Source organism: Apteryx mantelli, chromosome 3, assembly GCF_036417845.1.
Source record: "Apteryx mantelli isolate bAptMan1 chromosome 3, bAptMan1.hap1, whole genome shotgun sequence".
Classification (NCBI taxonomy): Eukaryota; Metazoa; Chordata; class Aves; order Apterygiformes; family Apterygidae; genus Apteryx; species Apteryx mantelli.
This window is the reverse complement of record NC_089980.1, coordinates 35,529,906-35,552,401: the sequence shown is the minus strand read 5'-3', so window position 1 is coordinate 35,552,401 and position 22,496 is coordinate 35,529,906. Positions and strand designations below refer to the sequence as shown.

General features: G+C 42.3%; 1 protein-coding gene across 3 annotated transcripts; it reads left to right on the top strand.

Moving 5' to 3' along the window:
- The first annotated feature begins 4,207 nt into the window (after positions 1–4,207).
- UTP25 (UTP25 small subunit processome component) lies at positions 4,208–21,779 on the top strand. 3 transcript variants are annotated; one of them, XM_067293115.1, is made up of 12 exons: positions 4,208–4,313; positions 5,627–5,666; positions 7,304–7,553; positions 8,343–8,549; positions 10,739–10,827; positions 12,149–12,559; positions 13,990–14,209; positions 16,313–16,515; positions 17,738–17,920; positions 18,586–18,698; positions 19,145–19,390; positions 20,207–21,779. In XM_067293115.1, exons 1-12 carry the CDS (start codon positions 4,213–4,215, stop codon positions 20,451–20,453), a joined length of 2,310 nt encoding a protein of 769 aa, XP_067149216.1. In that variant the 5' UTR covers positions 4,208–4,212; the 3' UTR covers positions 20,454–21,779. The 3 variants fall into 3 exon arrangements, with proteins under 3 accessions (XP_067149216.1, XP_067149218.1, XP_067149217.1); XM_067293116.1 differs by lacking the exons at positions 4,208–4,313; positions 5,627–5,666 and adding an exon at positions 6,422–6,596; XM_067293117.1 differs by lacking the exons at positions 13,990–14,209; positions 16,313–16,515.
- The last annotated feature ends 717 nt before the right edge of the window (positions 21,780–22,496 follow it).

Below are 22,496 nucleotides of genomic sequence, written 5' to 3'. Positions count from 1 at the left end.
AGGAGGGGGCGGTGCTAGCGTGTGGAAACGCGCCCCAACGGCCGCAGGGCGCGTCCCGATGCAGCGCGCGCCGCCCTGCCCTGCCGCCTGCGGCCGCGAGCGGTGCTGCGGTCGCGGCTCGCCCCTCGTGTAGAGCTCTCGCCACTGACAAAACGAATCTGGGACAAAGGTGGGGGGGCGGCTGGGGCCCGTCGACCGCTAGCAGCGCTGCCATTGCCCCTGGGTTGTGATCTTCGCACTCCCGTGGCACTCGAGGAGTAAAACACAGCGCTGCCACGGGCACTGCGGATGTCACGACGCTGAAACGTGAAACTAAGGAGTGTCTGACCCTGCTAGGAGGGGAAGCGCATTACCGAGCTTGTCTGTTAACACACCTGCGCTTGTCTAACATGGAAGATAGGCTTTCACAGATTGCAGAGGTTAATTTGTTACGCACGGGCCCTGCTACCAAACAGAAAAGACTTTAATTACATCTTCATTCGGTTGACTGGCTTAGGAAAAATCTGTCGCATCCAGCCTGTAAGTCAGAGAAGTGAAAAAAATACTTTTTGATGTTGCTACACGTTCTCTGAGGAAGACTGATCTAATTTAACAAAAGGATTACTACTACACCTAGTGCCTACATGTTCTTCAGTCCCATGCGGTATTAAGGTCAGTGCTATTTTGTCACCTGCACCTGATCAACCAGAAGCTGAGATATGAATCTGCTGGTGTGATAGGTGATAATTTGTTACATCAACTCGGGAAGTGATTTTACGATGAAACTAGGCGCTAAGTACGGGCTATCACCACAATGATTGTACTGAGCCAGCAGAGCGATATTGTATTGTGAAATGTATGCGCGCGACCTGAAGGGCACCACACACAACGCAGAGGAAGACCCCAGCTCTCATCCCAACCCCCCCCCAGCACCAGCCGGCGCAACCACAGAAGTTACAGGCATATAAGGGGACTGTGAGGGGGGGATCGCGCGCGCCGTTGGTGGAGCAGGAGACTCCCCGGCCGCCCAGCGCTGTTTTGCTTACTTGTGACTTGCTCAATTATTTTATAAATTGGAATTTATGCAACCCGGCCCGAGTGGTTGTCAATTTGTCGCGTTTACCTATAACACTGGGAAGCACATCTTTTAAGACACAGTTGTGAATGACAGCACAAAGTTTTAAGTAGTGTGGAAACAGTTTAATCCTAAGCAATAAACCCTACCCCAACATGATCCTTCTCACACAAGTTGTGGGGAGGAGGAGGGAGAAAGGAGTTGGAGCAGAAAGGAAGCAGCGGTCCCAGGACTATAATCAGGCTGAAACTGAAGTCAGCATGAAGAAAAATGGGGGACAGCAGATACTAAGCTACAGGCCCAAATCTTGCAAGCAGTTAGAAAAACTTCCCCGGTGTTGTTAAGTGTGAATAAATGACCACAAAAGCAAGTGCTGACATTCTGAGCATCACAAAAGTGCAAGATTAATGCATTTTTAATTAATAATGCAACATTAAAAAACAGAATAAACTCAACTTGGTAGTGCAAACCATTATCATAGCCAGAATTCGTGAAAGACTACAAACAGCACTGAAATCAAACCTATATCCTTACCACCACCACCAAATTCCTGTAAAAGCTCTATTTTCCCTCTCCTTTTTTTTTTTTTAAATATATATATGCATACGCAGGCTTGCAAACTTAACAGTAATGCCCAGTTCAGTCCCCCAAAAGCTCCATGGTTCAGCTTTGAACATAGATTTACGCTTTTTCTGCTGTCTCCTAACTGCCAACATTGTAAAAGTCAATAAGCAATTATTGTTGCAACACACAAACCTGCTAGTTGAAGAGAAAACCTCCTTTCTCACACTTCTGACAGAGGTAGGATTGACTGGCAATGTTTTTCCTCTTAAAGAGCATGGTTGCTAACTCCACAAAAAAATTAGTAGTCTGAAATAGGTTATTTTTGTCAGTGTCGTTATACAATGTATTGCCTTTTTAGAAGCCTACTCAGGAAATACCCACTGCTGGGCCATGGCTGGTCACCACTCACGTATGTCAGTATAGCTATTGGGGGGCTACACAGTAAATCAGGACAGTAGAAGATCTGCATTAAAACCACACCAGATTAAGCTCCACACCAGAAAGGGTTATGTTAAGCTCAGATAACTTTACTAATTTTATTTAATGGGCAGACCTAGAAACAGTGGTATTAGCAACACAGAGAAGTTGACAAAGAACTGTGGGCAAAAACTTAAGATTCTTTCATAGCTAAAGAAAGTCGATGTATCATGAAACTTGCATCTTTTAACTCCTCCTGGAGGCTTTTGTTTAACTAAACTGCAGCCAACGTGCTTACTAGCTTCAGTCAAATCCATGGATGACCTCAAGCCAAGTTAGACTAGCTAGAAGATAAAATTGCCAGCCACTAAATAAATATTTTCCCCCAAAGTATTCCATGCCTCCATCATATTTGGAATTAGTTTGCTTTCACTCAGTTTTAGTACTTTTTTCTCCAAGACACAAACTGAAGTCTATTCTGCATATTTTGCAGGAAGAAGAGGGTCAGTTGAATGCAGTATCCTGCATCATAAATCCTATTTATATACTACCCACTAATGATTAAAGCAGTTTCTGCTAAGTCAAACAGAAACAAGGGTATATAAAGGATTTCTATAAACATGTTTTTATAAACATGAAGTGTATGTTTATAAATGTAATAAATTCATGTTTATAAACACAAATTTATGTTTTCCTTTAAAACAAGGAAATGGGTTTCTTTCTTGGAACATTAAAAAGTGGCTTCTGGGGAACTGTGGATCTTTGTACACATTAAATGATTAAACTTGACTGTCTCAGTAGCATTCAATGAGATTCAGGAGTAGGATGTTAGAAGAGAGTATCTAGAGTGTGATTCCATTTGGAGCTTCTTTTGATTTTACCTTTTAGATTAAAGCGGTTTGAGCAGTAAGGACTTCCCTTTGGCCTCTTCTTCCTCCTCCTCTAGACTTATTGTTGGGATTTTCCCAGGAAGCACGTAGCTTTTAGCAAAAACACTGCAGATGAGAGATCAGTTGTGCAAGATGCTCCAGCTCACATAATTTGTACATGTATATGCCCTTTGCAGTGTTTCCCTTAGTCTCCTAGACAGATTGCTTTAGATAAGGTTTAGATTACTCCTTCTTCTAGGTCTAAGCAGAGATCTAAGCAATGTTGCATTAATCTCTAACACTATGAGAATTACAAGGGTTTTCTTTGTATGAATAAAGCTCAGAGCCTCCTCTTAATGGCTCTTTCCAGAGCGGAAATTAGAGCCCGTGGGCAATCCTGGCTTGCTCAAATGCCCTGTGCTTGCCCAGTCTTAACCCCAATGTGTATGGGCAAAAATATTATGCTAGTAATGTACAATAGCTTTAAGTTGCACTAAATGCCAGAGCAAAGAGAAAAGCAGCAGGTCTTCAAAATCTCTTCTGCCCACCCTAATTATACTTTGTATTTCCTTGGCACACACCCACACACAATGTGGGACTTAATTACAGCTCTTTTGTCTTGCAGAGACTTAGAGAAAGTGCAAGGGAATAAACTGTAGGTGGAATTGCTCCCAGGCCTAGTAAAGAAATCTAAGATCTGGGAACTTATGTGCAAGAAGAGAAATGATAGCACAGGTGTGTATTTAAGATGTTCATTTCGGTGGGAACATACTGATCCGCAGCCTTCAGTAATTTAAAAGTCAGCGCGGTTTCCGGCTGACCTGGAGACGAGTAAGTGCGAGCAGCAAGTTCTGCCTTCGGCAGGCGCTTGCAGGCGGCTCCTCGGTACAGACGATCCCCGCAGGACCGCTGCCCCCAGAGGGCCGGCAGCAGCAGTTACCCCCGTTTCGCGGTGGAGCACAGGACATTTGTCTCGTCCCCGAAAGCGGTACGAGCCGCCGCAGGGCTCGCTTCGCCGCGGCGGTCCGACCGGCGCGCCCCTCCCCGCCACGGCTAGAGCCCCGGAGACGCAGTACGAGCTACGAGCCGTTAAATCATCCCCGGGTTGCGAGGGACTGCTGGGGGCAGTGATTACCACGCCGTGCCGGTAGGTGAGGAGTAGTAGTAGTGGTGGTGGCGGCGGCAGCGGTGGCGCTGCTGCCCCGCGGCCCTGCCGCACGGCAGAGGGCAGCGCGGCAGCGGCGCTTTACGGGCGGGCCGTAAAGCGGCGCGGCGGCGGCGCACGTGGGTGCGGCCGCGGGGGGCGGCATGGGGAAGCGGCGCGGCGGGCGGGAGCTGCTGCGCACCCTGAGCAAGAAGCAGAGGCGGCACCTCAGGGAGTTTGGGGAGGAGCACCCTTTCTACGACAAGTGAGTGCTGGCGGGGGCCGAGCCCTGGCCCCCTCCGGCGGCCAGGGCCTCCCGCGGACGCGGCCGGGCTGCCGCTTCCTCGCGGGGGCTGCCCGGGAGCGCCGTGCGGCTGTGGGGGCTGCGGGGCCGGCTGCTCCCGGGCTGCGCGCGGCTGGGCACCGCTGTCCGGGCGGTGTAACGGAGCCGCTGGCTCGGGGCTGCAGTAGCTCCTCTCACTCCCTTTTCACCCCGCTCTTCCGTCTGTCAGCTGCTCCAAAGCCGCGCCAGACTGTTGCTGCCACCTCTGACACTTCCTCTGAATTCCTGAGGGAAGGGAATTTGCACCTGCCGGGCTCAGTGAGCTTGAAACCTTGAAAGAGTAAGGGAAGGAGGAAAATCTGGAGTCAGATTTCTTTGAAACTGGTGTTGTAAAGTTATCTTGTGCAGCCCAGAAGTGCTATTAAAAAAAAAAAGTGAAAAAGTGGAGGAGTGTGACATTGTTGTCACACTGATTTGGCATTGGGTCAGTCACTTAGTTTGTTTGATGTCCAGCTTTCCCACTGTTCTCTCTGGACCCCTTTCTGATCTGGCAAACGCTGAGAAAATTCAGTATTGAAAATCATCTGTGACAGGAGCCCCAACTAACTTTGCAGGATGCCTGTGTATTAAAAAGGGCGTTATACTTTTGAACCCCCATGCAAGCTTGCAAGGAATGCACTGTCTTGTCCAGTTGAATAATCACAACTGGGTGCATTGAGGTTGACCTTTTCTTTCTTCAGTCTTGCTTACCAACATAAAGTCATCTTATCCAGGCTAGACTGGTCCCATTTCTTCCCCAGCTCCAGAGATCCCTTGCAGCCTGTCTAACTTCTGTGTTCCTTTAAAAGTTTTGCTCCTGCCCTTTTCAGGTAGCTCTGGTCTGGCCTTTCTGGATGGCGGATTTTTTTTCCCTGTCCCTCTAGATACTGAGTGTGCTGTAGGAAGTTCCCTACCTCCTAAAGCTCTTTTTCAATTTTTATCTGTGTAATTGGATCCTTTTTAACACCTGGACTTCTGATTAAAGCTAGAAACTGACTTAAAATATGTTGCTTCTTGAACAGTTATAAGGCTTGGGTGCTTAGGCTTCACAGTACAGAATGTGCCATCACCTGGGAGGGTAACCGAGTGCTGAGTCTGTTTTCTTAGTGGGGTGGATGAAGCTTTTGTTTTAAGCTTTCTTTTAACTTCACTAAGCCTTGTACAGCGCAACTATTCCCTTCCTCTTCCCTGTCATCTCTTACCTCCCGTGTATAACACCACTGACAGAGTAAGATATTTCAGTGCTTTCTTTTCAGGGTTTCTGGAAGACCAGAAGCAACTCAAATCTGTGAACTGGTAATATACTTTTGCTTCTTCCTCACTTCCATCTTTTCACTTCATTGATCTGAGAATAGAATGACATTTAGCATTTCATGTTACAAGTTATTCAGACTGATTTAGTTGTTACATTTAGAAAACCTGCCTTTAGGAGAAAATTTTTTTGTATGTGTGTGTGTGGTTCTTCATTTTTCTGTGCAGATTCTGAGTCAAAACTGTGATACCATGAGAGGGCAGAAGAAGCAGGAAAGAACACTGCTGATCTTGGGGTTTTTTTTGCATATTACTTAGTTATGGTGAAGAGTAAATTATGCTTTTAAGTTGTTTTAAAAATATTAATAAACTTTAGTTACACAGACCCCCTTAGTGTTGTACGACTTGGGGGAAAAATTATTTTGTTCTCTGTAGAACAACAGGTTTTTCTATTGAATGAAGAAATGTGTTAATGCTCACTGCTTCAGAATGCCAGTGCTATACCTTTGTTTTAGGTCAGAATTTATTACCCTCATTTATCATCACATTAATTAACAAGTTGGAAGTTGTTAATTGATCTTGATTGAACTTTGAACAGCTTCAAAGTTTTGGTGTGGAAAAATTAATTATTCCAGTTCATTTGTTTCTTTTAGCAATTTTTTTGGTTAATATTGTACATACTGACTTTCACTTTGGGATAAAAGGAACTAAGAAAGGAAGAAGTAAATGGTGCTTTGCTTATACTCCTGGCTTCACTATAATTTTGCCTGTAAACTGACCCACCGTTATGCTGGTTTGTATGAGTGTGGGACAGAATCAGCTCCTGGAGTGTTGCTAGTCTGGAGCTTAGATCTTTACAGCTGAGCCAAACCTGACTGACTCCCTGGGGGACTTCTGTTGACTGAAGGATCTTTTGCTGACCTTCTTGAAAGATGGATGCATTTTCAGCGTGCTCTGTCTCCTGTTGCTAGTTCAGTACGTGTGTTCTTCTACAATCCTTGCTATGTGTGTGGTTTTCTTAGGAGAATCGAGCAACGCTTTAGTAAACACTGTGAAGATCAGGTGTACTGGCTCAACTGAGACTGAAAGAAGCACATTTTGTGCTGATCTGTTTTGAAGTGCTGACCTGAGTTAAATCAGTGCAGAACTAACTACTATTTAGTCAGTTTTTTAAAAACTAGTAACTGAATTTCTTAAAAATAAGGGGGGAGGGGCAGATTCTTGTATTCAGAAAAACCATTTTTGTTCATAGAGAAGTTTACCAACAAGACTTCATTGATATGAAACATTAATCTTTATAAGGAACAAAAAATGACACCCATAAGCTTTGTTTTTGCTAATAGTTTGGTTATTGATCTTAACACTATGGTATTAGGAATGTATAGAATACTTGCTGAATAAGATCTTAAGAACTACATCAGATATTTAGTTATGTAATTTTCGTTGAAATTTATTTGTGCCTAAGCCTACTAAGATGCTTTCAAAATCTGAATGGAGGTGTCCAGCATAACTAGTTGCATAAAATGGAGTATTTTTTGAAAGTCTCCATTGCATCTACTTAGGGATAGGATGGGAGAAGGTAAAACTTAACATGGGAGCTAGAGGAGAGTGTGTTGGCATGCAGTCTGCCAGCTAATAGATTGTTACTGTTGTTGCTGTTACACTTCTGTCTTCATTTTCAGTCTGAGAATTCTGATAAATCAAGTGCGGAAAGTGATTCGGAGACCGAACCTGAGCAGGCCTCAGTGTATCACAAACTACTGGCTACACTGAAGACCTCTCCTGAGTCTGAGAGTGAGGAAGATGATGATGAAAGTGAATCAGAAGAAGCTGGGGAAAGTGAGACAGAAATGGACAGCGAAGAGTCCCAGGAGACTGGAGAAGCAGAAGGTGGTGAAGAAGATGAAAATGATATACCAGACAAAGAAGAAGGTAGTTTGTCTTTTCCCATGTGTTGGTAAAAATTGTTTCAGATAGAAAGTTTGAATAACAGGTGTTTTAGCAAGGATCCTGGTTTAGACTGGCTTGTTGGCTGGGTGCTCTTCTGCTCTGGAGAGACTGTTGCTCCACTGCCTTTGTGTGGGTGGGAGCAGCAGCTGCTGGAGGATTTAGCAGGGGAGAGGGTAATTCTGCTCATTTTCCGGCAGACAGCCCACTGCTTCTCCCTCAGATGTTGTTTGTGTGGCAGCACAGGGGGAATCCACAAGGAGCAGGATACCAGGGGTTCTCACTCACTCATTCACTCACTGGGAAATGCAAGCTGTTGTCTCACACAGCATTTGGTTTGGCTACTGCCACAGAGAGGAGAGAAAGGTTTGCCTCCTAGCAGGGGAAGGAGTATTTAAAATAAAAGAAAACCACCTTCTTTACAAGGAGACAGCCTCATCTGTCTGTGAAGAAATTGTGGGAGAGAGGAGTCAACTTTTTATAGTTTTTAGTTATTTGGGGTCTTTGGCAACTGAAACTCAACCTCTGAATAGGATATCTCTTAAATTTTTCTCTGGGTCAACACATGTCATGTACTATGTAACACATGGCAGGCGAGCCAAAAGTCTTTGTTACTGCAAAATGCAATGCCCATTTTTTTCTGTTTTTAGATAGAGTATTTGGAGAAAAAAACATCTGGTAACTCAAAATGAACAACCTAGCCAACAAGAGGTAGCTGTGGATAGCAACTCTTCCAGGAGAATATAACCCATTTATCTTTCCAACAAATCACAGCTAAAGATACAGCAGAGCAGATGCCTGAGGAGGAGCAGGCTAACGGTGCATATACCTCTTGTGACCCCAGTCATGAAGTAATTGAGGAGTTTACTGATGTGAAACATGAATCTGAATTTAGCTTGGAAACCAATTTCATGGAAGAGGAGAGTGAAGATTGCAATGCAGATGAGAGAAAGAGCAGTACTTCGCAAGTCTTTTCAGAAGGTAAAAAGCAGTATGTTTCTGTTTAGTGATGTGCCTCTAGAGGAGCATCTGTAAACATGTATAAATTGTCAAACTCCCTAACGATATGCTGTATAGCTTCTGATACATTTTTCATTGTATTTCCCACATGTGAGCCAGTTACATAAGGGATACTTGAAGCTAATGCAGTGGGTATTGCATTAGCCCACTTACAGACCCAAGCTGAACCACTTGTTTTCCATAGCTCCCATTGACAAGGATCTGTGCATGGTTCCTGTTCTGACTTTTAAAGCCAAAATATCAGGAACTGGAAATGTGGGGCGAGAGGATTATTACTGTTTTGTTTCTTTAATACTAGCTAAAAAAAATGGTGTAATAGAAAGGGCCCTGCAAGACTGCACTTGGCTGTGGAAGATATTCTTGGCACAGACAGTGCAGGAGATGGTCACAAGGCTGACCTGTGAGGGCATCCTTCACAACTCGGTGGAGTTAGAGGTGAGACTCTGGGAAGCTTGGGCAGCCACAGTAATTTAGACAAATGCTTGGGGCTCTGAATTATGAAGGTTGTGCAGAGGAGTCTGACCACGCCAGGAGCAGAAAGGAGGGAGGTGCTGGTAAAGCATCTGTGCGGTATCTCTTAAGGGTGTAGCCCAGAATCTCACTGAACACTGCAGTGTGCTCATGGGGGCAATCTGAGCCCCAGTGTTGGAGTTGTCCCCCCATGTGTAGTACAAACAGCTGTGCGCACTGGTGTGTGATCTTTCAGTGATACACCACACATTGGCACTTGCAGAGCTTCTATTCATATTTTATGCTCTGTGGTTTTAATATCAGATGGCATAGTTTGAGAGAGAGGAATATGTTTGTAGCATCCCTAGTGATGCTGGCTTGTCATCTTAGAGCAGCAGCTGACATTAGATCTGGGAGGCAGCCTAGCTGATATATGAAATGTGTGGAAGCATCAAAGGGCCATGTGATAGAAAAAACAGCTCATTCTTGGTACCATGAGAATATTACTTATGCTATTGGCGTTGCATTTTAATGAGAACCACAGCTCTCCGGATGCATGCTAAGTATCGTAACAGCTTTGTTCAGCCTGCAAATGATGCAGTACTTTTCAGTGGGTTCATGTAGCTTGCAAGTAGCTTTATAATCTGTTACAGAAAATGAATAAAATAGCAGAGAGGTGATAAATTTCTACTCTCGTCCTGGGGTCACTAAAATTCCTGAAAATGCTTCACGTTATTCCTTTTACTTTACCTGACCAATGCTGGCATCAGTAAAACTCATTGAAGAGAGAGCCTGTTTTACAATTAAATGATATCTCATTTATTTGCATTCCTGGGAAGATATTCTCAACAGCATCATGATTAGCAAATGTCTTGACTTCTGCCTGGACAGCTTGTACGTGGGCTAGATACCAGGCATTAGTGTTCTCCTATTACTTTTCTTTATGCAGTGTGTAGGTCTTTTTAGCAATCAATACACAGGGCTTGGTTTTCAAAATAAGCTTTGCATGTGACTTGTGCATGCCAGTGTCTTTGAATATAATGTGATTTTACAGTTCCATGCCTATGTCAGTCTTCTTTTCTAAAAATAAAAATAAATAAATCAGACTTTTGCTCAGTTCTAGCAATTTCTGCCTCCCTTCCCTCGCCCCCCCCCCCCCCCCCAATCTTTATCCGTTTTATCACAAACTCCATTCATATTCCTGGCCAAAACTCCTAAGCTCTAGGCAGAACTTCTTATAAATTAAAAAGGACACTAAGCTCACAAAGTTCTCTACTATTGACAGCTTATTTCACCAGCGAAGGATGGAGATGCTAACTGATGTTCATCAGTGTCAGAGCTTAAGACAGAAAATTACCACAGTCTTTCCAATACATACTGTTACAACAGTCTTTCCCACTATATACTGCTTTCCTGTCCAACACTTGTTTTGTGATTGAAAGTTCTAGTACTTCCAGAAGTGCATCTGTTTAAAAAAAAAAAAAAAAAAAAAAAAAAAAAGGCAGTCTGTCAAATCTGGGTCTCTGCTTTTGTAGAGAGAATTTGACATCCTGTCTCTGTCTCCGAGAGCTTTGAAATAACTAGTTTTAACAGTGGTGTTGGCTAGCAGAGAAATTGTCTCCTTTACAAATCCATTCTGAAACTCAATTATAGTATTAGCTACAGTAGTTCTGGGTGGTTTTTTTGTTTGTTTTAAACAGATCCATTTAAACAACACATGGACAAAGAAATGGAAGAAAAAGAAGTAGAAAAAATTTCTACGCTTTCTAAATCTTCAAGTCAAATGAAGGTAATAGTGTTCTGTCGCTATCCAGAGTTCCTAAAGATTCTGGGATTAAAATAACTCTTTTTATGCAAGTAAAGTAAATTCCTGATTATTATTAGCTGTTGGGATTGGAATTGTCAAGGTTTTGTCAAACTATGTTGCTACTGAAGTGTTTTCTTCTTTGCTCAGCGCTAAGCTAAAGTTGAAATCTAAAGTCGGCTGTAATGTAGGCATAAAGTGACACATCTGAGAAACTTAGGTTTAGAGTCTTATCTGTAATCCTGAAACCACAGGTATTGTTCTTGACACCAGGTGGAAACAGGTTACTTTGAGGGGTAACAGCACAATACCAGGGACTTGCTCTGTGCCTGAGCTTGTGAGGTGACTGTATATAGTCTTAAAAGTACTTGTGATACAACTTAATCTTTTCATTTCAGGATGGCTGTATCTTTGTATATATTTACAAGCAGGTGAAGGTGAATTCCAATATTAAATTGTGAACTTTGGAATTAACGCATGAATTACAGTACCAGAAAAGCATTTCATGGCTTGAGAAAGAATAATGTTTTTTAAACATTAATTTTTAGACAAATCTTTGCTTCCTAACTTTTTCAGGCCTGATTTTGTTTTGGAGGTTTGCCTTGCATTCTGGTCAGCCATATGCTGGGTGACATTCACTGGAAGGTATCCAGTGGTTAGTCAGTCAAAGAGCAAGCTGCAATTCTTTTTTTTTTTTTTCTTCTTCTTCTTTTTTTTCTTCAGGTGGCACTGAGGAATAAAATGTACTTTATATCTTTGGTTAACTTTGTGTAGCTACTTTACAGAAATAGATTGAGACAACTTATATGGCAAGAAGCTTAAAGCGTTTGGAGTTTTCCCTACTATAGCTTTCACCCTGGAAATTAAACAGACTCCAGCTAGACTGGCATTTGGCAACTGATTCATAACTTCTGGGTTTAGTCCCTAATGGTTTTTTTTCTTTAAGTAAAGTGCATACCTCAGAGTGGTTGATCTATAAACAGAGCCAGACTCCTGGGTTCTCATCTTGTCCCTGTTTTGTGCCACTGATTTGCCAGCTAGTGTTGCGCAGAAATGACATCCCTCCTCTTCCTTTATTTTCTCATCTATAAAATGAGCGCTGTGATTGCCATCTCACTCTATTTTATTGTTATTTTCTTTGGTAGATATTAAAGGAGAGAAGAAATTGCATAGTGAAAGAATGGTTTCAACTTGTATTATGAAAAGATAACTTCTCAAACTTCATTAACTTTATTAAACTGCCAGCAGTAGTGGTGTGCTTCTAGCTGTACTAAGTTTGATACATTTGACTCTTCTTTTCTTTTAGTGGCCAAGGCTGGGCCAGCTAACTTTTTCTTCCACTTTGGAGAAACATAAAACCTTAAAACCAGACAAAGAAGTTGATGTGAAACAGCTTCATCTGCACAAGCCTTTGGAAATCACTTGGCCAAAAGTGAACAAACAATTGCTCTCCTCACTGAACAAAACAAGTGATCCCTGTTTTACTCCACTACAAAGAGAGCTCTTCTGTATCATGAATACGTACAGGGACTTGTTCTATCCAGAAAGAACTGCTTTAACAAATGGAGAAGAAATCCGGCTTGCTTATTGCCTGCATACACTGAACCATGTCCTGAAGGCAAATGCCCAGGTGCTTAGCAATAATGCTAAACGAAGAGATCAAAAGCCAGGGATTGATAACGATGACTACAGAGATCAAGGACTCACTAGACCTAAGGTAAGAGAACTTAATCTATGTCATTTCCCTCCGCCCTGGGTGTTTGGTCAGGCCGCATAAACATCCTGGTGATTTATTGTGAAATATTTCCATTGCTGTTCTGTCATGTGGCTTGTTGCCAGGCATGTGCCTTTACATATCCCTTGGTCATGCCTGGAAGTTGTCTGCGATGGGCCAGGGCAAATACCCTGTTAGAAGTAGTAAAGTAGTGAACATAAGTTTGTCAGTCAACCTGTTTCTGTTTTGAGCTGTGAGCTTGGCTTATTTTTCTCCTTGTCCTTGTACTGCTACAGACTGACCTGTTGCCTTTTCCTGCTTCCATTTCTAAACCTACCAGTATTGAAAGGGCCTCCACATTCATCTTCAGTGTTAGTGCAGGTAGTGGAGGCTGTCACCCAACGTGGGATGCTGCAGAGGATTGCTTTTTGTCATTATCCACTTGTAAGGACTGGTTTGCATGGCCACTGCCTTCTACTGAAGCTCAGCTAGTTCTTTCTACCTTCCCTTTGTCCCAACAGGTCATGCTTTGCTCCAGGCACTCCTTTCTGGTGCAGCATCGCTTGCTGGGAGACTGTCCTTTGCTTTTATTACATGATGATAACTGTGCTCTCTATCCTACAGTCAAAAGCACCATTTTGATGGAGTACATGTCATTAATCCACAGTATCCTCTAGTTGATAACCAGGGAGATTCAGTTTGGGCTAGCCTGTCACGGGTAGTGCCAAGTTACCTGTTGAACAGTTTCAAAGTTGGGTTTCAGTATTTCCTGCACTTCTGGCAAATGCTTGCATTTTGTTTCTGTGTTAATTTCCCAGTTAGTCTCTACAAAGCACTTTGTAATATGAATAGCTATTGCCACACACTCAGGAACCAAACTTTGCCCTTGCCCATGTATTGTGGAAGCTGATAGAGCTGGGTGACTGACAGCGCTCTTGCTTGCTTATGTGGGGAGCACAGGAGGATATGCTTAGTTGTAAATTCCTGGTACTGGTGCCCTATGTGCGAGCCGGAGAACCAGGCCAAGCTGCTAACAAGTATGTGTTCCTGCACATTCTGCATCCCAGTGTGTTCTCCCTCCTTGCTGAATGTCCTAATTCTGCTTATTCTGCTTCCCCTTGGACTCTGCTGTCTGCCTTTCCTCGGAGAAGTTTATTGGAGGCACACCATGAGGGAGTCAAAAGCTAGGGGCCTATTTCAATATAGAAGCGCATGCTTTTACTGCTTGGCACAGATCTGTCTGTTGGATCAGGTTTTTGTCATGCAGGCATAGTTGGCTGGTGATTATTTTGGGGAAGGAGACTCTTATTTCCTTTTGATTGTCCGGAGGCCCAATAGGGGCAGGTCCGAGTCAAAATAATTACTTAACATAGTCAAATGTAGATGTTCATATTTTATGGGCTCTTCTGTTGTAACATTGTTGGTCTGCACAGGTACTGATGGTGGTGCCCTTCCGGGAATGTGCTTTGCGAATTGTGCACATTTTCATCAGGCTTCTTGAAGTGAACAATGAAAGAAAAATAGATGTAAGTAATAAAAAGCGCTTCAAAGGGGAGTTTGGCTCTAACCCAGAAGAGAAGCCCCCCAACCTGAAAAGACCGGAAGATTATGAAGCTGTCTTTGCTGGCAACATTGATGACCATTTCAGAATCGGTAATGACCTACTCAACAAATCATCTTTCACTTGTAAAGAAGCCAGAAGTAGTCTAAACTAGTTCTTCATAGACGGCTGAAAGCCATCAGGGCTGGAAGTTCTGGTGAGACTCTAGGCTCTGAAGTATTTATGCCTTTTTTGGATTGGCAACTTGAATATTTCTGAAAATATTCCCTGCCTGGCCAAAATTTAAAGAGGAGGAAACATGAAGTAATGTTTTTTCACATCAAGTTCAGGGTCACTTAAAAATCCAGTAATTGCATTATAGTGGCAGGATTGCCCACATCTCATTTTAAACAGGATGGTCTTGATTATGCAGCAAACTTCCACATTATTTAAAAAAGCCTTTCAGGACAAATGAGTTCGTTCACAATTTATCATGTAATCAGTAAAAACTGGAACAAAATTTGAAGTTTGGTACTGAGCAAAACAATTTTTTACTGTATTGCCCATGGTTTTCCTACATGCAAAGGGATAGCCAGCAAATAGGGTTGTTGGATGAGTAGCAAATTTAAGACTATTTCATAATATTGTAATTTCATGCTGGTTTGGTAACTCAGTATGCAGAGAATTAGCAGCTTCGTTGCTGGAGCTGCCACGATGAGTAGGCAGTTTTTCTAACTTTTCTTGACAGATAAGAGGCTCTTGAAATCATTGCCCCTTGAAAGATAAATTGGCATCCCAAGAGATTTAATGATACAGTGCAGGATGCAAGCAGTTCCCGCTCAGTCTTTCTTCCTTTCCCAGCGAATATCTGTCTTGCTGAGAGCGTCTTACTTTCTGTCGCAAAATAGTTTTCCTTTCAATCCCTTCCCATACCACAATCTGCTTGATCCATTTACTAGGTGTGAAGAAGTGCTTGAAGAAACTTTCAGTCCTGTTTCTTGCAGAAGCGAGTCGTAGAAGCAGCATAATTATTCTTTCTTTGTGTGCCTCACACCTTGTTATTTCAGCACTAAAATCTAATTTAAAGTGCATTTCTTATGCACTTTAAATGACCTTGCTAAAGTCACTGTTTCACATTCTTAAACCAAAAAAAGACTTGTTGTTAAATTTAAACTCTGTATATATGTTGTGTTCTGCAACCAGTGGTATCTTCTTGGAAACTGAGCCAATCGTGACAGTTTCTTAAAATTTTTATCATTGGGTTAAATAAGATAGCAGGAGCGCAGTCGCTATTGATGTCTGTGTGAAATTCTTAAAGTGCCTTCAGTTGTGCCCGTGATAGCTGGCTCCACGCAGGCAGTGGAGAGAAGTTAGAGACCCCTATGCTGGGCAGATTGTAGTGGATGGTGTGAATATGATCCAAAACATCCGGATTTTAAGATCAGAAAACCCTGGGTCCCAGCAATGCTGCCATGTAGTCATGGCAGAGGTAATGAACTCCTTTGCTTCCTTTCTTTTTCTTTTTTTTTTCTTTAACATAAGAGATGACACATAAGCCAGTTTGACCTGCATACTGTATCATTCAGCATGAGAAGCAATACCTTTCCTGGCATCATGTTTCCTGAGAGAGTGCAAGATCTTATGCTTTCAGTCTTTGTAATGTGAAGAACCTTTTCCTCTGCATTTTATTAATGCCTCTTGTGGCCCTGTGAATGAAAGCAATCTGTTTTCAAGAGATCCTCACTGAATCTTTCATGACAGATTAAGATGGCAAAGATCAAAGCCCAGAAATCAGGGTGGAATAGTTAATCGTTTCTGGGGGTTTTCTTGCTTGTGTGTTTGTTTATTTGTTTTTACATCTTCAACCTGCCTTTTCCCCCCCTTTTCAGCTGAAAGTCAAGAAAAATCTGTTTCAGTTCAAAAGCGTCGTTCAGGCTATGAAAATTTTGGAAAAAAGTGCTACTGAAAGAGTTTGCTGAACTTTAGGAAAATCTGCCAAATGCTTGTCAAATGGAATAATGTGGGGATGGAGTGTGGGGGGGAAGGGAGGGCAGATTTTCAGCAGAATAAGAGTTCTGGCTAATTGGTTTTGTTCAGCTATTAGTATGTGTGAAGGGAGAGGAAATGTAGGGAGTTATGATTACAGAAGCCTCTGGAAGAAAATAAGTTGGTGACTGACCTTGACTAAAACAATGTTGTTGGCTTTTATTGGACAGGGGTTGCGATTCTTCAAAAGAGTATGAGGTTGTACGCACCATTTTACTCATCAGATATCATCATTGCCTCTCCCCTGGGTATGAGGACTATTATTGGCGCAGAGGGGGAGAAGAAGAGAGATTTTGATTTTCTGTCATCAATAGAAATTCTCATAATTGATCAAGCAGATATTTACCTGATGCAGAATTGGGAACATGTTCTGGTGGGTTTTCCCTGTATATTATTTTTATGCTTTACTGTGTCTTGTTATTCTGATGTAACTTTTTTCTAGCAGTGAACAGTATAGGTATTTTCTTGCTGACGGTCTTTCAGATACATATGTGTCCCTTCCCACCCTTCAACCTGGTGTTTTCTCATGCTAAGAATAATCTACTTGCAGATTTTGGTAGTATTCACCACCTATACTCTGTAAATCTTAGTATTTGGTGCTTTAGTGGCATATTTCATCAGAGATTTTTTTTTTAGACAGTTTTAATTATCTTGCAGGATGAGATAATGATGATTCCTTTAATCACATCTGGGAGAAAATATGCCAGTTGTCTGACTGCCCAGTGTCTCAGTTAGACTGCAGCCGTGTGAGGAATTTGTACAACCTAATTTAGCCTCCTCCGGTAGGCAGTGGGAGCTGTTGCTTGTCTCTGTTGACTGTAGAGGGATATTAAGCATTAGTCATGTCCTAACTGAAACAGTATGAAAACTTTTCTGTATGCATAATGAAAATACAGTCCAAGGATTTGGATAGTATGGGGTAGAATCCACATTCTTGACTTCTGGTTAATAAAAATTTTCAAAGATGAAAGGTTTCTTTTCACATTAAAACACCTCTGAGGATACCTGGGCCGGGCACTTTGAGAGCATGATATTACTGTGCATCTTGAATGAGTCCAAAAGGCGTCTTGTTTCCTGGGGAGCGCAAGGAAGGGCATGCGAGTCTGCTTGATATCCGAAGAACACGTCCTGGAGCTTGTTTCCTGTTTTTCTTTTGGGTGCAAGTGCCTGCCATGCAGCAGCCTAGACAGCACTGAGGCCAAAAAGCAGTGAATTTCTTCACTTGTACCCAAATTCTCCCTGAGTGCAGTAAGAAGTGCACTTGAGCTTTCTTGAATAGGCCTGAGGTTCCTGAGCTAGTCTTGAATGCAAACAAACAAAAAAACCCACTATACATGCCTTGTGGGAGAAAATTGGAAGCTAAGACTGTACTGTAATGGCTGACCAAAGAGATGGTAGTTTAAGTTCTGTGCAATGAAATCAAGTAAACTACTCTTGCTGTGGTCAGTTAATTCCAGCCATGTCGTGAGAGGTCACTACTGTGTTATGTTCTGTGCTGTCTTGCTCATCCCTGCCCATTTTTATGCTGAAGTTAAGGCTCTTGCAGTGTGGGTGCGACGGTATCAGTCTGTACTGGTGTGTTTCCATTTGTGCAGCACTTGATGAAGCACATGAACCTCCTGCCTTTGGATTCCCATGGGGTAGACTTCTCCCGAGTGCGTATGCTGAATCTCAATAACTGGTCCAAGTACTACCGTCAGACACTGCTGTTCAGTGCTCTTCAGGATCCCCAGATTAACTCCATCTTCAACAAGCACTGCTTCAATTACATGGGGCAGGTAAGTTCACATACAGGCTGAAAGCCTTCCTTTAAATGCTGGTGTAGTGGAGGGGGAGAGGAGTAGAAAACCCAACGTGTGGAAGCATTCCATATTCACTTGTACAAGGACTTTCACTTTCTGTGTGCCAGCAGGTTCCGTTATCCAGGTATTTCGGTTGCAATCTCCGTGATGATGCACAACGATTTCTGATGCTGTGCCTAAAGTATAAAGAGCTACTCTTTTTGTAGCAGTACTTATTTGATGCTTTTGTTTCATGAGTAACAGTTGTGTGTCAGAAATTAGGTTTTGTTTGTTCTTAACTTTACATGCTTACATAAATTATCTTGTTTTATTTATTTTTGTTGTTAAGTGAACGTTTCTTTTGCTTCCTTTGTGTTTCCTTTTTTTATATTAGGAAAGAAACACTTGTTGCTTCTGAGAGAAGTAGTAAAAGTAAAAACCTGAGTTTTCCATCTCAAATATATGAAAGGCAGGACATAAGCAGTAGTCATGTATATTTAACAGATCTGTTATGTGTATAGTGTGAATATAGTTTCGTTTTTTAAAAACGGCCTTGTGTGTTGCCTGAAGATATAAATTATTAGCAGAAAGCTGTCCTGAGTGTGGATGCCTTTTAAAGCAATATTTGCTGCTTCCCTAAGTGTCCCATTTCATTCTTGCAGGTAGCTGTCCGGAACATACCACAGATTGGCTCCATTAGCCATGTTGTGGTACAGCTTCCTCATGTTTTCCGGAGGCTAGAAGCTGAAAATTTAACTTCTGTAATAGATACAAGGTACTCTGTGTTGCAGACTCTTTTGCTATGCCTCAATGACTGCAAATTCAGATGTGCTTAGCTAGTTGAGCATACTGCTTCCTGCAGAGTACAAGGCTAAAGTGATTTCAAAACAGAAGTGTGTTCTTGTTAGGGTTCGGGTGGGGGTTAGGCCCTGGTGGAGGAGAGTGCTGGTGGAGGAGAATACTGGCTTCATGCCAAAGGCACTGGAGAATAAAGACTGGGGAAAGAAATACCAGTCTCTGTCATATCTTTGTAGTACCAATATAGCCTTTGCCTTTTGTCTTGTACAAGTATAGAAATCCTAAGAAGTTAAAGCAGCAAAATCTAGTGAAGAAAATCTTCAGTGCTCTCTTGTGTCTGATATTTCTTTTTGATGAGATCATATCAGTATTGGAAAGCTGAGTGTTAATTCTGGATAAAACATATGTGTGTTCTTATCTCAGGTTTCAGTTCTTCGTTGACAAAGTTTTGCCTGAGTACCGTGATGCCATCATGTCACACACGCTCATATATGTTCCATCATATTTTGACTATGTGCGTCTTCGAAATTACTTCAAGAAAGAGGAGTTGAATTTTGTCCACATTTGCGAATACACTAAAAAGGCTGGCATCTGCAGAGCAAGACGTTTCTTCCTCAAGGGAGAAAGGCAGTTTTTACTGCTCACTGAGCGCTTCCACTTTTACAAAAGGTGAACTGTGGGCTGAGTTTTCCTCTGAGATGCATGTGTGCTGTTTTGGAGGTAGAGTCTGACATTAGTCATAGATGGGCTATATTGCTTTCTGAACCAGTTGGATCTCTCTGGAGATTTTGACTGAAATAAGAGCTTTTCAGATTACTTTTTTTTTTTTTTTTTTTTTAAACATTGCCAGCAGTCCCTTGCAGAACTTCTAATACTTTCATATGCATAGGGCTTTATTCAGGAAGATAAGTACTGCCAAGTTCCACTGATGTCAGGAGAGTACAATCTATCCTGCAAAGTGGGATTCGTTGTGCCTTTTATTAGTGTTTGTCTGTGCCACAGTAATTACATAACATCTCAAAAAGGGTATGGAATTACTTCCATAATGTGATATGGCAAGCCAATACAACTTGGAAAATTTGCTACAGCCTGACTGGAGCTGTTTGAAAGTTCCTAATGGAACAGGGCTTTTTTTCTATTAGCAGATTTTTTTGTCAAATATGAAATGTTTCATAAGCCTCAACCTGATCAGGCTTTGCTGTCTTATAGTTCAAGCCAAAGAGGCTGGATTCTGTAGAAACTGATGGTACTCTGTACTTTAGAGACAGTCCCAGTGCCTGGCAGCGTTAGAGCTCTTAATTCTGCATCTGTGGCAAATCTAGTCTTCTGTCCATGATGCAGAGTTTGTCAAGTTGAGCTAATGACTCTAATGTGCACTGAAATTGATGGAAATTAGGAGAACTGAGATAGGATTGCTTGTTTAACATGCACATTTTGTAGAAATTTGCAGGACAAAATATGCTTTGTTTGTCTTTCCTACTACAGGTACACAATAAAAGGCATTAGGAACCTCATTTTCTATGAGTTACCAACCTATTCCCACTTCTACAGTGAGATTTGCAATATGATGAAGGCCACAGCCAGTGGAATGGATGCCACTTGGACCTGTACTGTCCTCTACTCCAAGTATGATGCTCAGAAATTGGCTGCTGTTGTTGGCATAGATCGCACAGCTCAAATGCTACAGTCCAAGAAAAATGTGCACCTCTTCATTACAGGAGAAAATGAATAAGCAATATTGCAAATTAGGGCATTGGATGAACCTGGATTTTGCTCCTTTGCTCCTGGATATTGCACTTTTTGATGTTGCTTTTTAACTAAGTGTTAAACTTTTTACTCCTTTTACTAAATACCTTGTCGGAATGATTTTTCTATAGTATTAAATTTTATACTTCGGTTCTCCTTTCAGTCCAACAAGGAAAGGGAAGATGCCATTCAAAAAAGCAGGAGGTGGCTGGTTTCTTCTGTGTATAAACAAAATCAATCCAAAATTACTCTTCACTGGCTAGCACTAGCCCTGACTCTTCACTCTTCATTGTACGTTGAAAAAACTCACTGTTCGGTAAAGATCTGTGGTGTTAAAATACCTTTTGATTTGATTGTTCCACTTCATTTTCAGGTATAGCAAACTCATCTCCTTTCATCAAAGGCAACTTTTTCTTTTAATCTAGAGAAAAATATGCCCACTTACATAATAACAACTGCCTCAGTAAGGGAGGTGTAGGTAAAGCCTCAGCAACCCACACCTATTGTTGAATGAGTGGTTTAATTTGCCTCAACTTGACTGATGAATGTGCTGGGGTGCGAACTGTGGTTTTGCATTTTCCCGGAGTGGCTTAAATATATCTGCCTGCTATTTACAATACTCATTTCAGTCCCACTGACTGGTCAGTTTTAGTGGTGATAGCTTCTCCCCCCCGCCCCCCCCAAGGGGCTGGAAAATGAGTTAAGCTCGACAGGCAGAAGAGCCTAGGCTTACCTAGCCTCAAGATTATCAAAGCAGTGCTGTGCAGTGCAAAACTGTGATGTAGTTGCAAATACCTGTTATCTCCCCAGATACCTGCGTGGTTTGTGTGGGGGTTTTTTTGTTGTTGTTTTCCTCTGCTGCCCTTAATAGTTGCTTGTGGAAAGCATAAAAGTGTCATTGTGCTGCCTCTTCTTTCTTTTTTATCCTCCTAAGAAGCTAAGTATCATTTAAAAGGAGCTAGAAGTAGTTTCTGTAAGCATGTGCTAGAACTGCTGGAAGACGGTTCTGCAGAGGGGGCTGGTGAGGCCTGTGAGAGCCCAAAGGCAAGAAGGAAATATCCATGCTGGGATAAGCTTTCAGGAAACTCTCATCTGGGAGGGGGCTTGAGAAAATATACCAAAGGGAAGTAAACTCCTCAAGTAAATGCACAAGCACATAACTTTAGCCAGTTTTTTAAATCCTATTCATGATTCCTGTATTTCTCAGAGGACGTGAACTCATATGGTAATTGCATGCCTCAAATCATTTAGTAGATGTGCAAATTCTTGTAGTTCCTTGCTTTCTCTTTTAATTAAATGATGATGTCTGTTCGTTTTAAGCACCTCTGTTATACACACAAGATTTAAAAGCCAGCCAAGGCAAAGTTCTCTTTTTGAACATCTGACATACAGCAGAGGCAGCAGGAGCAGCAAACAAGGATTTTCATGTATGCAAAGGCTTGATGTGGGAGAACTGTGGATGTGCATATAAAAGCAGGCACACAAAATAGGATTAAGATTTGTCTTCCCACACCGGATGCACTTATCACAGATGAATAGTGGCTGACCTCTGAAAAAGCTAAAGTGGGATAGCTACTTAGGGAGATAAAATGATGCAGTGCAGCTACTGTTTAAAGAGGTAGCAAGAGCATTGTGCCAGAATCTTAACTGTGCAAGCTGTTGGCCCGCTTGATAGTGGGACTGGGCTATAAACTGGGTGTAGGATTTGGTCTTGTTTAAAATTTCTTTGTCCCCTTTTAATTTCTTTTTTTCTTTTTAAATCCCCGCTGGAGTTCACAGTGAGACCCTGCAAAGATGCATGTTGTCAGTAAGGACTGCAACGTTGGTGTGGGAATGGGTGGCCGAGGACACGGGGATGGGGTGGGAGGTCTGTAGGTTGGTATTGCTAACACTGCTCTGCATCTTTAAACTACAGCCTACACCAACATGGCTCTCTGGCGGCTTGTATCATCCACAAAGAAGAGTGAGCTCCACTGTAGGAAACCAATTGGCTATATTGCCTCACGTCAGGACTGCTTGAGGGGAGAGA

What these genes read in the sequence shown, in the direction of transcription:
- UTP25 (XM_067293115.1), top strand. Translation starts at nt 4,213, where the DNA reads ATGGGGAAGCGGCGCGGCGGGCGGGAGCTGCTGCGCACCCTGAGCAAG. An exon ending in TGATGACCATTTCAGAATCG is followed by an intron (nt 14,210 to 16,312) that starts GTAATGACCTAC and finishes TTTATTGGACAG; the next exon opens with GGGTTGCGATTCTTCAAAAG. An exon ending in GCTTCAATTACATGGGGCAG is followed by an intron (nt 17,921 to 18,585) that starts GTAAGTTCACAT and finishes TCATTCTTGCAG; the next exon opens with GTAGCTGTCCGGAACATACC.